The sequence below is a fragment of the Trichomycterus rosablanca genome, chromosome 22 (assembly GCF_030014385.1).
Source record: "Trichomycterus rosablanca isolate fTriRos1 chromosome 22, fTriRos1.hap1, whole genome shotgun sequence".
Taxonomy (NCBI): Eukaryota; Metazoa; Chordata; class Actinopteri; order Siluriformes; family Trichomycteridae; genus Trichomycterus; species Trichomycterus rosablanca.
The window spans coordinates 21401506-21416613 of record NC_086009.1 but is presented as its reverse complement, the minus strand read 5'-3'; the positions used below and the strand labels follow the sequence as shown (position 1 = coordinate 21416613).

Below are 15108 nucleotides of genomic sequence, written 5' to 3'. Positions count from 1 at the left end.
ACAAGTTTTATATAAATTGTACTTTATTTTTTTATGTTAATATTATTCCAGCAGTAAAAAGTGAAAATATCCAATAAAAGTAACAAAAAACATCAGTGCACCCTGTGGTAGAAAAATTAATAATAATAATCAAACATTTTAAAATACTATCTTGGCTAATTTTCTATTATTATAATGTGTAATGGGTGTCATCGGGTGGTGGAAATACATTTAGAATTACATTTTATCAAAAACAAAAAAGTAAAACCTTGTAAATTGATCCCATACCCACCAAAAATCTGATATAATGGCAACATATAGAGAGAATATTAGTGATCCAATTATACACACCTGAGGAACTCAACAAAGTCACTTCATTAAGTAGCATCAAAGCTCCACAGTAACTCAGTTCCTGTTCAACATTTATGCAAATCTCCTTTTTTTCTGGTAATATTAGCATCATATGTACCTGGACACAGGGACTTTCTGATCACACTTGCTGTAACATCATGTGGACTTCAGCTGCTCTGCTGCTGCTCGCTGTGGCTTCCTGTAAGAGTGTGGATTCAAATTTGTACAGACTGTCTAATCTAATAAACACATTTTAACATTTCAGACTTTTCTGTTCTCTTTTTTACAGATGTGTCCTGTGCTACCGAGCTCATCCAGCCAGATTCAGTGGTTGTAAAGTCTGGTGAGACTTTAACCATCAACTGTAGAGTTTCAGGAGCTTCAATTACTGACAGCAGCAGCCATTTTGGAACAGCTTGGATTCGACAGCCTGCAGGAAAAGCTCTGGAATGGATCAACTTAATTTATTATGATGGAGATATTTATGAAAAAGATTCACTTAAAAACAAGTTTGTTGTTTCTCGAGACACGTCCAGTAACACGGTGACCCTACAGGGCCAGAAGATGCAGAATGAAGATACAGCTGTGTATTACTGCGCCCGTGTAGCATCACACTGGTACAGGAAATTACAGCGCTGTACAAAAAGATCTAACCCACTGATCCTCCCATCATGAACATCTCATCAGATAATCATGCATTACAGTTTTTAATATACAAAAAGCATGAATTACACATGAACAGAAATATATGGACAACACTTACAATGTCATACAATCTCCATAAAAAGATTTTAACAGTTACTTCATGGTGTAAAGTGCACATTAGTTAAATTAGAGCTGAAAAGTAAAAATTACTGTCTTCAACATCTACCCAAACCTCTACAGCTTTAAAATGTAATCCTTATCATTCTTACCAGTCACACACCCAGTTACAAATAACATGCACACATCAGATAAAAATGAAATAACTTTTACTGACAATTATGATTTTATTTTAAATAATATGTGAACACTGTGATACTGAGCACAATACAATAGATGTCGAGTTAATGTTTTAATCCAGAGTGTGTATGGGGTAAGGTAAGAAATTTTTTGTAGGACAAGCTTTGGGAAATCTACCTGTACGACTATTTTTATAGGGACTAAACCACAGTAATGGAAATGAGTATAAAGGTTTGTGTCTGTGAGTCACATTTACATTTTCAGCATTTAGCAGACACTTTTATTCAAACCGACTTACACGATGAGCAATTGAGGGTTAAGGGCCTTGCTCAGGGACCCAACAGTGGCAACTTGGTGGTGACGGGGCTTGAACCGGCAACCTTCTGTTTACTAGTCCGTTACCTTAACCACTGAGCTATCACTGGCCCATGCTTAATCATGTAATAAAACAAAAAGCACATCTAATATCTTTTAGGTGTCCACATACTTTTGACCATGTAAACCTCCTCCTCCTTATATCTGAAACTGCTTCACCTCCCACCATCAGCAGATAAGCAAATATGATCTACAGGACTGGATCTCTCACTATTTAGGTGAAGAGTCTCAGTTAAGGATCTCTGGAGATCAGACACCAGCAGATCCTCCTCCACCATGTTCTCTCCATCATCTCTACTGCTCCTGCTGGCAGCTGCTTCCTGTACGTTCTTTATCTAATAATAATGTTTCAGATGAACCTTCAGCACCGTTGATGCTTGTATATCATGTAATCAGCAGGTATTTTCCTCCACAGGTGGACACTGTGTTGAACTGAATCAGCCTGGATCCATGACGGTACAACCAGGCCAGGTTCTCTCCATCAACTGTAAGCCTTCATATTCAGTCACAGATGATGATACAGCTTGGATCCGACAGGCTGCAGGAGAAGCTCTGGAGTGGATCGGATATATCGATAGTGATGGTGACACAGCTTACAATGATAAACTGAAAAATAAGTTCAGCATCTCCAGAGACACGAGCAGCAACACCATAACATTACGAGGCCAGAATGTACAAGCTGAAGATTCAGCTGTGTATTACTGTGCGAGATTCACAGTGATGCTGAGTAGTGGAGTCACCTCACAAAAACCATCTCAAGCTCTCAGTGTGAACCAGACACTATTTCAGATGTAAATGTGTCATTTAACATAACAGGGCACCTCTACAACCCTCACCATCATTTTCACGAACTGTTTAACATACAATATTAATTTTAACTCCAATATGAAAGTAAAACAGCAGAGCTCCACTTTCTGTCAGCTGTGGTTCCACCGTGTGTTTCTATTCATCTACACAATCATCATTTCATCTTCTGTGAAATGAATCCAAAGCTTCTCTGCAGCCTGTTCAAAGTGCTTCTGTTTCAAACTCGTTCATCTTTATAGCTTACCACATCTTCATCCTGGTCAGGGTCACTGTGGATCCTGTTTCCACGGGATCACGGGGCTCTCTGTGCAGAAACACAACACGGACAGGGACGCCAATAATCCATCGAGGGGGTTTAAAACACGTGTTACATTAACTCTCCACAGGGGGCGACAGAGCACGTGGATTCATCCAACTTAAAACACGTGATGTGAGAAGACGTGGAAGATCAACGTTCAACATCAGGATCAACATCAGGATCAGTGTCGTGTAAATTCATTCAGTAGATGTTTAAATAATTAAACTCTCTTTAAGGCTTTAAGAGGCATCAATGGTTGCTGGTCTGAACTGGTTTCTGCTGCCAAATATCAGTCTCTCTCTACTCAAACTGGTACATGCTTGTTTTTTGTGTGTTGTTAACATGAATGTGTTTAAAGCATAACAAATGCTGTTCACCTGCAAAATCTGCTGATCTGCTCTTACTTATATACAGTCTGAATGAGACGTGTTTCAGTTACATAAAAACCCTGCACGAATTAGTGCTCACTGGCCAGCTAATCCATTAAAATACCAGCACTGTTTAAGTTAAGTTTAAACCAGTAGTAAACCAGTATGTGGTGACTGAATGTAGCTTGCTGGTCTGTGCTCTTTGTCACCAGGACTAAATTTATTGGTTGAAGGTTCTCATGCAAATCTTCACCATTATGAAGCATAAAACCCACCTGTTAGACCTTAAGATCTCCAATCACACAACTGAACCCCAGAACCACCAGACAGTCTGATTATGGGGCTCAGAGTCGTTCAGTACTGCGTCCTTATATTTATGATAACACAAGGTACCACAAAGTTCTTCATATTAGTTCCACTGATTTGTATATTTGAATGTGTTGATGATGTTTGATGTTTATGTTTTAGCAGTGAGGAGTGATGAGATCCGACTGGACCAGCCTCCTACAGAGGTCAAGAAACCTGGAGAACGTCTGAAGATCTCCTGTAAAATTACTGGTTTTGATATGACAAGCCACTACATGCACTGGATCCTGCAGAAACCAGGAAAAGCTCTGGAATGGATCGGCAGGATGGATGCTGGCAGCAATGCTGCAATCTATGCAGAATCAATGGAAGCCCGGTTCAAGCTGAGTGAAGATGTTCAAGCAAGTACACAGTACCTAGAGATCCAGAGTCTGAGAGCAGAAGATACTGCAGTTTATTACTGCGCCAGAGAAAGCACAGTGCCTGGAACTGAAGAAGCAGCTGTACAAAAACATCCCACTGTATCACTCAACACACTGAAACCTCCTCTACTGTCATTCCTGCTTTTATTCAATGTTTAATTCTGCTTTTACTTTAGACAAACATATGTTGGGTTAATTTATTGTTTATTAGTTAATGCAAACCAATTACTAATTCATTCTAATCCTAGATATTGTTCTGCACATGACTTCAGTCCATAGCATTTTAGGATTTTACATACATTATACATTTGTACTAGTACAGATATCACACGTAATACTACAAATTCTCCAAGTTTTATATAAACTTTACTTTTATTTTTATGTAAATATTATTCCAGCAGTACAAAGTGAGAAGATTCAATAAAAGTAGCAAAAACATCAGTGCATCCTGTGGTAGAAAAATGAATAATAATAATCAAACATTTTAAAATATTATCTTGGCTGATTTTTTTATTATTATAATTGGTAATGGGTGTCATCAGGTGGTGGAAATACATTTAGAATTACATTTAATCCAAAAAAATAAATATAACCTTGTAAATTGATTCCATAATCACCAGAAATCTGATATAATGGCAACATAGAGAGAGAATATTAGTGATCCAATTATACACACCTGAGGAACTCAACAGGGTCACTTCATCAAGTAGCATCAAAGCTCCACAGTAACTCAGTTCCTGTTTAGCATTTATGCAAATCTCCTTTTTTTCTGGTAATATTAGCATCATATGTACCTGGACACAAGCACTTTCTGATCACACTTGCTGTAACATCATGTGGACTTCAGCTGCTCTGCTGCTGCTCGCTGTGGCTTCCTGTAAGAATGTGGATTTAAATTTGTACAGACTGTCTAATACAATAAACACATTTTAACATTTCAGACTTTTCTGTTCTCTTTTTTTACAGATGTGTCCTGTGCTACTGAGCTCATCCAGCCAGACTCAGTGGTTGTAAAGTCTGGTGAGACTTTAACCATCAACTGTAGAGTTTCAGGAGCTTCAATTACTGACAGCAGCCATTATGGAACAGCTTGGATTCGACAGCCTGCAGGAAAAGCTCTGGAATGGATCAACACAATTTATTATAATGGAAATATTAATGAAAAAGATTCACTTAAAAACAAGTTTGTTGTTTCTCGAGACACGTCCAGTAACACGGTGACCCTACAGGGACAGAAGATGCAGAATGAAGATACAGCTGTGTATTACTGCGCCAGAGAACCACACTGGTACAGGAAATTACAGCGCTGTACAAAAAGATCTAACCCACTGATCCTCCCATCATGAACATCTCATCAGATAATCATGCATTACAGTTTTTAATATACAAAAAGCATAAATTACACATTAACCAAAATATATGGACAACACTTACAATGTCATCCAATCTCCATATAAAAGATTTTAACAGTTACTTCATGGTGTAAAGTGCACATTAGGGGTAATGAATAATAATTCATTTTGTGATACTAATATTAAGTCAAATATTATTACATAATATGAATAATTTTGTTAAAATCTCCTGTAACCCCATTTGATCTGAGGACACAGCTGTGTATTACTGTCTCCGTTATTCACCTCATCACAAACTGTAGAGGAACTGGTACAAAAACATCCCTGATCTATCAGAAACAAGCTGAGAAATACCAATGATCCACCTACACCCACAAAACTGCTCATCAACTCAAATCACTCAATAAAATCTAATTACATTTAAAAAATATGAGAGCTAAAAAGTAAAAATTACAGTGCCTTCAACATCTACCCAAACCTCTACGGCTTTAAAGTGTAATTCTTGTAATTCTTAACAGTCACATACCCAATTACAAATAACATGCATACATTAGATACAAATGAAATAACTTTTAAAATTTTGACAATCATGATTTTATTTTAAATAATACTACTGAGCACAATACAATAGATGTCGAGTTAATGTTTTAATCCAGAGTGTGTATGGGGTAAGGAAAGAATTTTATTGTTGGACAAGCTTTGGGAAATCTACCTGTAGAATTATTTTTGTAGGGACTAAACCACAGTAATGGAAATGAGTATAAAGGTTTTTGTCTGTGTAAAAAAAAAACACATTTTGCACATAATAAACCGTATTCATCATGTAATAAACCTAAAAGCACATCTAATTTCCCTCAGGTGTCCACATACTTTTGACCATGTAAACCTCCTCCTCCTTATATCTGAAACTGCTTCACCTCCCACCATCAGCGGATAAGCAAATATGATCTACAGGACTGGATCTCTCACTATTTAGGTGAAGAGTCTCAGTTAAGGATCTCTGGAGATCAGACACCAGCAGATCCTCCTCCACCATGTTCTCTCCATCATCTCTACTGCTCCTGCTGGCAGCTGCTTCCTGTACGTTCTTTATCTAATAATAATGTTTCAGATGAACCTTCAGCACCGTTGATGCTTGTACATCATGTAATCAGCAGGTATTTTCCTCCACAGGTGGACGCTGTTATGAACTGAATCAGCCTGGATCCATGACGGTCCCACCAGGCCAGGTTCTCTCCGTCAACTGTAAGCCTTCATATTCAGTTACGAGTTATTATACAGCTTGGATTCGACAGGCTGCAGGAGAAGCTCTGGAGTGGATTGGATACATCAGCAGTGGTGGTAGCTTATATTACAATGATAAACTGAAAAATAAGTTCAGCATCTCCAGAGACACGAGCAGCAACACCATAACATTACGAGGCCAGAATGTACAAGCTGAAGATTCAGCTGTGTATTACTGTGCGAGATTCACAGTGATGCTGAGTAGTGGAGTCACCTCACAAAAACCATCTCAAGCTCTCAGTGTGAACCAGACACTGTTTCAGATGTTAATGTGTCATTTAACAAAACAGGGCACCTCTACAACCCTCACCATCAGTGGTATTTTGTTGACTGGAATACATGATGTAGAAAGAAGTTGTAAACAATTCCCATTCTTTTCATTTGACTGTAAAGGGTCGATGTGTTTATTTAAAATATGAAAATAACAACAGTCTGTGATTATTTTAGATAAAGCTGGATGTGTTGTCTACTATTAGGACCTGGATGAATGGTAACTCAATGGTAAAGTTACTGGACTAGTAAACAGAAGGTTGCTGGTTTGAGCCCCACATCTGCCAGGTTGCTAATGCTGGACCCTTGAGCAAGGCCCTTAACCCTCTATTACTTGGACTATATACGGTTTTAATAAATAATAATACAGGCCATTTCAAACTGTTCAAGCACACAATATCAATTTTAACTCCAATATGAAAGTAAAACAGCAGAGCTCCACTTTCTGTCAGCTGTGGTTCCACCGTGTATTTCTATTCATCTACACAATCATCATTTCATCTTCTGTGAAATGAATCCAAAGCTTCTCTGCAGCTTGTTTAATGTGCTGTTGTTTCAAACTCGTTCATTTTTATAGCTTACCACATCTTCATCCTGGTCAGGGTCACTGTGGATCCTGTTTCCACGGGATCACGAGGCTCTCTGTGCAGGAACACGGACAGGGACGCCAATAATCCATCGAGGGGGTTTAAAAAACGTATTACATTAATTCTCCACAGGGGGCGAAAGAGCACGTGGGTTCATCCAACTTAAAAACACGTGATGTGAGAAGACGTGGAAGATCAACCTTCAACATCTGGATCAACATCAGGATCAACATCAGGATCAGGATCAGTGTCGTTTCCGCATGTAAATTCATTCAGTAGATGTTTAAATAATTAAACTCCTTTTAAGGCTTCAAGAGGCATCAATGGTTGCTGGTCTGAACTGGTTTCTGTTGCCAAAAATCAGTCTCTCTCTACTCAAACTGGTACATGCTTGTTTTTTGTGTGATGTTAACATGAATGTGTTTAAAGCATAACAAATGCTGTTCACCAGCAAAATCTGCTGATCTGCTCTTAATTATATACAGTCTGAATGAGACGTGTTTCAGTTACATAAAAACCCTGCACGAATTAGTGCTCACTGGCCAGCTAATCCATTAAAATACCAGCACTGTTTAAGTTAAGTTTAATCCAGTAGTAAACCAGTATGTGGTGACTGAATGTAGCTTGCTGGTCTGTGCTCTTTGTCACCAGGACTCATTTTATTGGTTGAAGGTTCTTATGCAAATCTGCACCATTATGAAACATAAAACCCACCTGTTAGACCTTAAGATCTCCAATCACACAACTGAACCACAGATCCACCAGAGTGTTTGATTATGGAGCTCAGAGTCGTTCAGTACTGCGTCCTTATATTTATGATAACACAAGGTAACCACAAAGTTCTTCATATAAGTTCCACTGATTTGTACATTTTAATGTGTTGATGATGTTTAATGTTTATATTTTAGCAGTGAGGACTGATGAGATGGACCAGCCTCCTACAGAGGTCAAGAAACCTGGAGAACGTCTGAAGATCTCCTGTAAAATTACTGGTTTTGATATGACAAGCTACTACATACACTGGATCCTGCAGAAACCAGGAAAAGCTCTGGAATGGATTGGCAGGATGAATGCCGGCAGCAATGCTGCAGAATATGCAGAATCAATGAAAGCCCGGTTCAAGCTGAGTGAAGATGTTCAAGCAAGTACTCAGTACCTAGAGATCCAGAGTCTGAGAGCAGAAGATACTGCAGTTTATTACTGCGCCCGACAATCACAGTGACTGGAACTGAAGAAGCAGCTGTACAAAAACATCCCACTGTATCAACACACTGAAACCTCCTCTACTGTCATTCCTGCTTTTATTCAATGTTTAATTCTGCTTCTACTTTAGACAAACGTATGTTGTAGGTAATTGTATTGTTTATTAATAAATGCGAATAAATTACTAGTTCATCCTGAAGTATAAATGAGGATATTGTTCTGCACATGACTCCAGTCCATGGCTGTTAGAGTAAATTTAGCATTTTTGTATTTTACATACATTATACATTTGTATTAGTACAGATATCACACGCAATACTACAAATTCTCCAAGATTTATATAAACTTTACTTTTATTTTTATGTAAATATTATTCCAGCAGTAAAAAGTGAGAAGATCCAATAAAAGTAACAAAAAACATCAGTGCATCCTGTTGTAGAACAATAAATAATAATAATTAAACATTTTAAAATATTATCTTGGCTGATTTTGTTTTATTATAATTTGTAATGGGTGTCATCGGGTGGTTGAAATACATTTAGAATGACATTTTATAAAAAAAAAAAAAAAAAAATTAAACCTTGTAAATTGATTCCATATTCACCAGAAATCTGATATAATGGCAACATAGAGAGAATATTAGTGATCCAATTATACACACCTGAGGAACTCAACAGGGTCACTTCATCAAGTACCATCAAAGCTGCACAGAACTCAGTTCCTGTTTAACATTTATGCAAATCTCCTTTTTTTCTGGTAATATTAGCATCATATGTACCTGGACACAAGCACTTTCTGATCACACTTGCTGTAACATCATGTGGACTTCAGCTGCTCTGCTGCTGCTCGCTGTGGCTTCCTGTAAGAATGTGGATTTAAATTTGTACAGACTGTCTAATCCAATAAACACATTTTAACATTTCAGACTTTTCTGTTCTCTTTTTTTTTACAGATGTGTCCTGTGCTACCGAACTCATCCAGCCAGATTCAGTGGTTGTAAAGTCTGGTGAGACTTTAACCATCAAGTGTAGAGTTTCAGGAGCTTCAATTACTGACAGCAGCAGCCATTATGCAACAGCTTGGATTCGACAACCTGCAGGAAAAGCTCTGGAATGGATCAACCGAATTGATTATGATGGAGAAATTCATGAAAAAGATTCACTTAAAAACAAGTTTGTTGTTTCTCGAGACACGTCCAGTAACACGGTGACCCTACAGGGACAGAAGATGCAGAATGAAGATACAGCTGTGTATTACTGCGCCAGAGAACCACAGTGGTACAGGAAATTACAGCGCTGTACAAAAAGATCTAACCCACTGATCCCCACATCATGAACATCTCATCAGATAAACGTGCATTACAGTTTTTAATATACAAAAATCATAAATTACACATGAACAAAAATATATGGACAACACTTACAATGTCATCCAATCTCCATATAAAAGATTTTAACAGTTACTTTATGGTGTAAAGTGCACATTAGGAGTTATGAATAATAATTCACCTTGTGATACTAATATTATATCAGATATTAATACTTAATATTAATAATTTTGTTAAAATCTCCTGTAACCACATTTGATCTTAGGAGACCCCACAGGGCGAGGTTTAAGTTAAGTACATACTAAATAATTATTCAGTTTTTCAGTTTATAAAAGAATATATAACAAGACAGGAAACTACGATTAAAAACAGCTTCTACCTTTTATAAAACGTCGTTATGTTTTGAATGACTTGACATTTAACTATGCAAATATCTTCCTCCTCCTCCTCCACCTGGACCCAGATAAAGATCTAAAGTATCTGCATCGTTCACTGAGCTTCAGAAGGATCTGGCACTTCTGCTTCTTCCACAATGTTCCCAACACTGTTGCTGCTGCTGCTGGCAGCTTCACTCAGTGAGTTTCACTTTATTAACCCTGAACTGCAAACACAAAGTCGTGCTTTACAGCGTCTGCACTGTTTCTGTGGTTTCTGATGTACAGTGTGACTTGTTTTACAGATGTGGACTGTGCTGTGGAATTGACTCAGGTCGAGTCAGTGGTGGTGAAGCCGGGAGAGTCTCTGACCCTCAGATGTAAGGTATCAGGATATTCAATTACTGATAGCAGCTACGCAACAGCTTTCATTCGCCAACCTGCAGGAAAAACCCTGGAGTGGATAAACCACATTTGGGGGGGTGGAAGCATTTATCAAAAAGATTCTCTAAAAAACAAGTTCAGTATTTCTAAAGATGATTCCAGCAGCACGGTGACTCTACAAGGACAGAATCTGCAGACTGAAGATACAGCTGTGTATTACTGTGCCCGATTGCACTGTGGTACTTCTGCTGAGATGGCTCTACAAAAACACACGCTGTATTCAGTCACATTAAAAACAGTGTAAATTTATAGGGCTTCAAACACAAATTAGGTTGTTTGTTAATAAAAAAAAAAGACATTTGTTATGGATTCCTTTCAAATAAAGTCATTAAAATTGAATAAAAATGGAATTATGTTAGACAGATTTACACATTTTGGTTTATTTGATCGTTTAAATGAGTTGTTGTACACAAAGCTGATATTTAATATTTCAGAAATAAATTATAACAAACAGTATAACCGAATGTAATAAAGAACTATTCGTAACAAATCATCATTATTATTTATTTAAGCCAAATACATTTCCAAAGTGCAAACAGTTAAAAAAACAACAAATAAAAATAAAATAAATTAATCAGTTAAAACCTTTATTATTTTTAAAATATAATTTCATAACAAGTTAAATAATATCAGTGCAAATAACAAACAATTGTTCAAATAAAATAAATTATAGCAGGAAGCTGGTCTTAAAAACAGTACACAGTTATAATAACAGATTTAATATACTGATAAATAAACTAATAAATAAAACTTACAGATATAATTATTAATTATTTAAAAACCAACTGTTTTTAATAAAATGACCCATGTTTGGTATAAATACCTCTCGTTTCTTAAATTAAATGTAAAATTACAGGCAGTCTGTTGATGCAGGTTGGCATACGTTTTCATACAAGTGATTTTAGTCACATATAGAACAAATTCTAAAAACAATAATTATTCATTATTAATGTTTAATTTTACACTCGTTGAGTTTTCTTAATGTACAGAATATTTATGCTCTACACTGACCTGAAGACCTGACCTGCAGTTCTAAGTTGTTTATGTTATAATGCATCTGAATGTCGTTTATATTACTCGATCCTCTCAGTCTGGTAAAAAAACACCATTTTTCAATATTCTTCAGGGTTGTGTGGTGTAGATAAAGTCTAACAGAAATGTGATGTTATTCAGCTTTCTGGAGCCAGAAATGACTGATATTGCTGGTTTTAACTGGGCAGTGCTGGTTCATGCTGGATTAGTTGGTAAATGAGAATTTATTTCATTTAAGCAGATCAGCTTTGGTCCTGAAACACGAAACTATTTATTCTTAGTGGCTTAATTAACTAGAACTATAATGTTCCACTAAAAAAGGGCATCTAAAATACATACATGCTCAGAATCAGACGGTTGGAATAAAGAGGTAACATAGGTCCTCTGATACACCTGATTATGGTACATGATACTCTGCTGTATTTTTAATCATTCACTCATTTATGCAAATATTTACAGGCTTAAAGGACATAATGTTGAAGGTACCACCCAGAAACAAGCACAAGTACAGTTCTAAAGTTTCCGCCCAGTTTACTGCATCAGTGTGCTCATGGTCCCTCCCTATTCAAATCAACTTGGCTATATACAGAAGATTCTTCATTATTCTGGTTAACAGAATTAAAGCACTTTTTATATCTGTTGGAATTGAAAGCTTGAGAAATATGATTTTGCAGTACAGTATTTTATTTCTTCTTATTTCTTGTAAGTTTTACATTCTCATCACTAGCATCACTGACCCATTTCAGCTTGCTTTTCTCCCCAAAACATTTTTACAACATTTGATGTTTTCTTCCCTTCCAGATTCTTATGGACAGTCTCTGAGCTCTTCTGCTTCTGTGGTGAAGAAGCCTGGAGAGTCGGTCAGTCTGTCCTGTACTGTATCTGGATTCTCCATGAGCAGCAACTTGATGCACTGGATTCGTCAGAAACCAGGAGGAGGTCTGGAGTGGATCGGACGCATTGATGGTGGCACTGGCACCAGCACTTACTTTGCCCAGTCTCTGCAGGGCCAGTTCTCCATCACTAAAGACACCAATCAAAACAAGCTGTACCTGGAAATAAAGAGTCTCAAACCTGAAGACACGGCAGTTTATTACTGTGCCCGAGGAGCACACTGGTACAACAGACTACAGACACATACAAAAACCTCCACAAGCGAGTGACTGAGCTGTAAATATTCCCTGATCAGTGACCTGAACACCACAAACATTTCTACTGAACACCATCAGTTTGTTTCCACTCTTCATTTAACTGCTGCCTTGGTTAATAAAGTCAGGTTCCTATCTCTGGTGGCATAAGTTTTTGTGAATATATATACAGTTAAATGCCATAAGCACTGATCCAGTTCATCTGTAGCACTATATACAAAAGAAATGACAGTGGTCCATGTATAGAGACTTGAGGTACATCACAAAGTAAATCATGCAGATACATCTATTCATTAGCCCCTGCCATTTATAAATAAAATGTATGAATATAAAAAACAACAACAATGCTATCAGTTTCTGCTTCTTGAAAACAGTTTAGGGAAGGTCTTTTTCTGACTGGTTGGCAAAATAAAGTAATTAAATATTTGGCTTGTTGATGTGAAGAAACTCCAGTTAATTTTATTTTAAAATGGACAAATAAATGTTCTTGCGTTATTTAATTTATGTTCTTGCATTTTTAGTGTATTAAGTTTTACTGTTTTTGTTTCACTGGCCAGAATCACCAGCATAATGAGATCTTAATAACACTGGCACATGCAAATTCAGCCAGCCTGGCACAGATATAAACAGTCTGGGTGTGAACTACAGGTTCTGTTGGTGTAGTACAGCAGAGGTGAAGACAATCATGATCTGGGTTCTTCTAGTTCTGTTCTCCTCCGTGTCCTGTAAGAGGTCCCATCTCCACACCATACTCACATTTTATGTTCTACAAATAATATAAAGTAAAGTGTGTTTAATATGTTCTTGTTTCTTCTCAGACGTGCATGGTGACATCAGCCTGACCTCCTCTCCTGCTCAGGCTAAACCTCCTGGAGATTCAGTGAAGCTGTCCTGCCAGGTTTCTGGCTATAAGCTCACCGACTACGGTACAGGCTGGATCAGACAGCGTCCAGGGAAAGCCATGGAGTGGATCGGGATCATATGGGGTGGTGGAAGCATAGCTTCTGGAGATTCCTTCAAGTCTCGCTTCAGCATCTCCAGAGACACGAACAACAACGTTTTGTTCTTAGATATCAGCAACCTGGTGCTTGAAGACGCGGCTGTTTATTACTGTGCAAAGACTCACAGCTGTAGAAGTCAGTAGGAAGGTCCTACAAAAACCTGCTAACATGTACAGTAGAGATGCTGGGAACGATCTTCTTGTGGTTCATGTACATGTAGTAGGGTGGGGCAAATATTTAAACAGCAGACCTGTGTAACTTAGCTCAGCCTAAATCGAGGAGAGATGACTACCCTTAGATATATGTGGATATTCAATTACTGATAAGAGAGATGCAACATCATTCATTCATCAACCTGCAGGAAGAACTCTGAAGCAGATAATCCACAATGGGGTGGATTTAATATGAAAAATAATTATAAAGATTGTCTAAAAAGAACTAAAGGGTGGCGTATAGACACATGATGCAGTGCTTTAAATATAAATATCTTCATTAAATTATCAGTAGATGAATAAAAATTAGTCACAATGAATATGATCAGTTTCGTGTTTTTATTGCTTAATGTTGTTAATATAATTTTCTGTACAATGTTAAAATTAGGTTTTCAAGTTTATGCTAAAAACATGATCTAGATCGTAGTGCTGAAGTTTTGGAGAGATGAAGTCCAGTACTGTTTGGTGATTTACTGGCTCAAATCCGCCTAGTTTACCTTCCGAGTGAATTATTAGATTAATTAGGTGTGAAAAAGCAGGAAAAAAACCGAACCGATATTTATTTTGCATCCCGATACTATAATTTCATGGCTGTAGAGGGCAGTCTATACCAACCTAACCATCTCACCCTGTTCATTACACATCCAGCCCATCTTTCTCCTCACAGGCTGTAGTCAGTGGATGTAGAGTGAACTTCAAATGCTCTAATAATGAAAATGCTTTGAGATCAAATTATTATTGATTGATCTGTTTCTGTGACATTTAGTTTCTGACGGATAACCCGGATAAGCTGCTTCTAACAAAAGACACAAGAGAACAGAGTTGTGGTGTTAAGTAAATGTCCATCAGAATGTTATTGGTTTCATTAATAACGTGATAAATAAGCAGCTGGAATATTGAAGGTTTCCATTATCTAAGACAGCAGTTAAAGACTTGACAATATGAAACACTGCTGAAGTTTTATAGATGTTGTTCTTCATGTCTCTCCTCTCTGAATCTCCAGTATTTATAGATCTTGTGGGCGGG

General features: G+C 37.3%; 10 gene segments (V, D, J or C); all 10 read left to right on the top strand.

Annotated features, from left to right (window-relative positions):
* The first annotated feature begins 488 nt into the window (after nucleotides 1-488).
* Nucleotides 489-1005, top strand: LOC134300373 (Ig heavy chain V region 5A-like). The segment is given in 2 exon segments: nucleotides 489-531; nucleotides 620-1005. Coding segments are annotated over 2 exon segments (429 nt in total).
* A 918-nt stretch (nucleotides 1006-1923) lies between these two features.
* LOC134300372 (immunoglobulin heavy variable 3-53-like) lies at nucleotides 1924-2442 on the top strand. The segment is given in 2 exon segments: nucleotides 1924-1969; nucleotides 2063-2442. Coding segments are annotated over 2 exon segments (426 nt in total).
* Nucleotides 2443-2532: 90 nt separating this feature from the next.
* LOC134300370 (immunoglobulin heavy variable 1-69-2-like) lies at nucleotides 2533-4286 on the top strand. The segment is given in 3 exon segments: nucleotides 2533-2538; nucleotides 2989-3064; nucleotides 3589-4286. Coding segments are annotated over 3 exon segments (501 nt in total).
* A 66-nt stretch (nucleotides 4287-4352) lies between these two features.
* Nucleotides 4353-6138, top strand: LOC134335853 (immunoglobulin heavy variable 4-61-like). The segment is given in 3 exon segments: nucleotides 4353-4725; nucleotides 4815-5136; nucleotides 6059-6138. Coding segments are annotated over 3 exon segments (528 nt in total).
* LOC134335852 (immunoglobulin heavy variable 3-53-like) lies at nucleotides 6138-7439 on the top strand. The segment is given in 2 exon segments: nucleotides 6138-6280; nucleotides 6374-7439. Coding segments are annotated over 2 exon segments (576 nt in total).
* Nucleotides 7440-7857: 418 nt separating this feature from the next.
* On the top strand, nucleotides 7858-8919 carry LOC134335854 (Ig heavy chain V region 23-like). The segment is given in 2 exon segments: nucleotides 7858-8169; nucleotides 8250-8919. Coding segments are annotated over 2 exon segments (366 nt in total).
* Nucleotides 8920-9362: 443 nt separating this feature from the next.
* Nucleotides 9363-9879, top strand: LOC134300369 (Ig heavy chain V region 914-like). The segment is given in 2 exon segments: nucleotides 9363-9405; nucleotides 9497-9879. Coding segments are annotated over 2 exon segments (426 nt in total).
* Nucleotides 9880-10403: 524 nt separating this feature from the next.
* On the top strand, nucleotides 10404-12238 carry LOC134300368 (Ig heavy chain V region 914-like). The segment is given in 3 exon segments: nucleotides 10404-10446; nucleotides 10551-10905; nucleotides 12181-12238. Coding segments are annotated over 3 exon segments (456 nt in total).
* A 145-nt stretch (nucleotides 12239-12383) lies between these two features.
* On the top strand, nucleotides 12384-12884 carry LOC134300367 (Ig heavy chain V region 6.96-like). The segment is given in 2 exon segments: nucleotides 12384-12423; nucleotides 12523-12884. Coding segments are annotated over 2 exon segments (402 nt in total).
* A 670-nt stretch (nucleotides 12885-13554) lies between these two features.
* Nucleotides 13555-14013, top strand: LOC134300366 (Ig heavy chain V region 914-like). The segment is given in 2 exon segments: nucleotides 13555-13594; nucleotides 13688-14013. Coding segments are annotated over 2 exon segments (366 nt in total).
* The last annotated feature ends 1095 nt before the right edge of the window (nucleotides 14014-15108 follow it).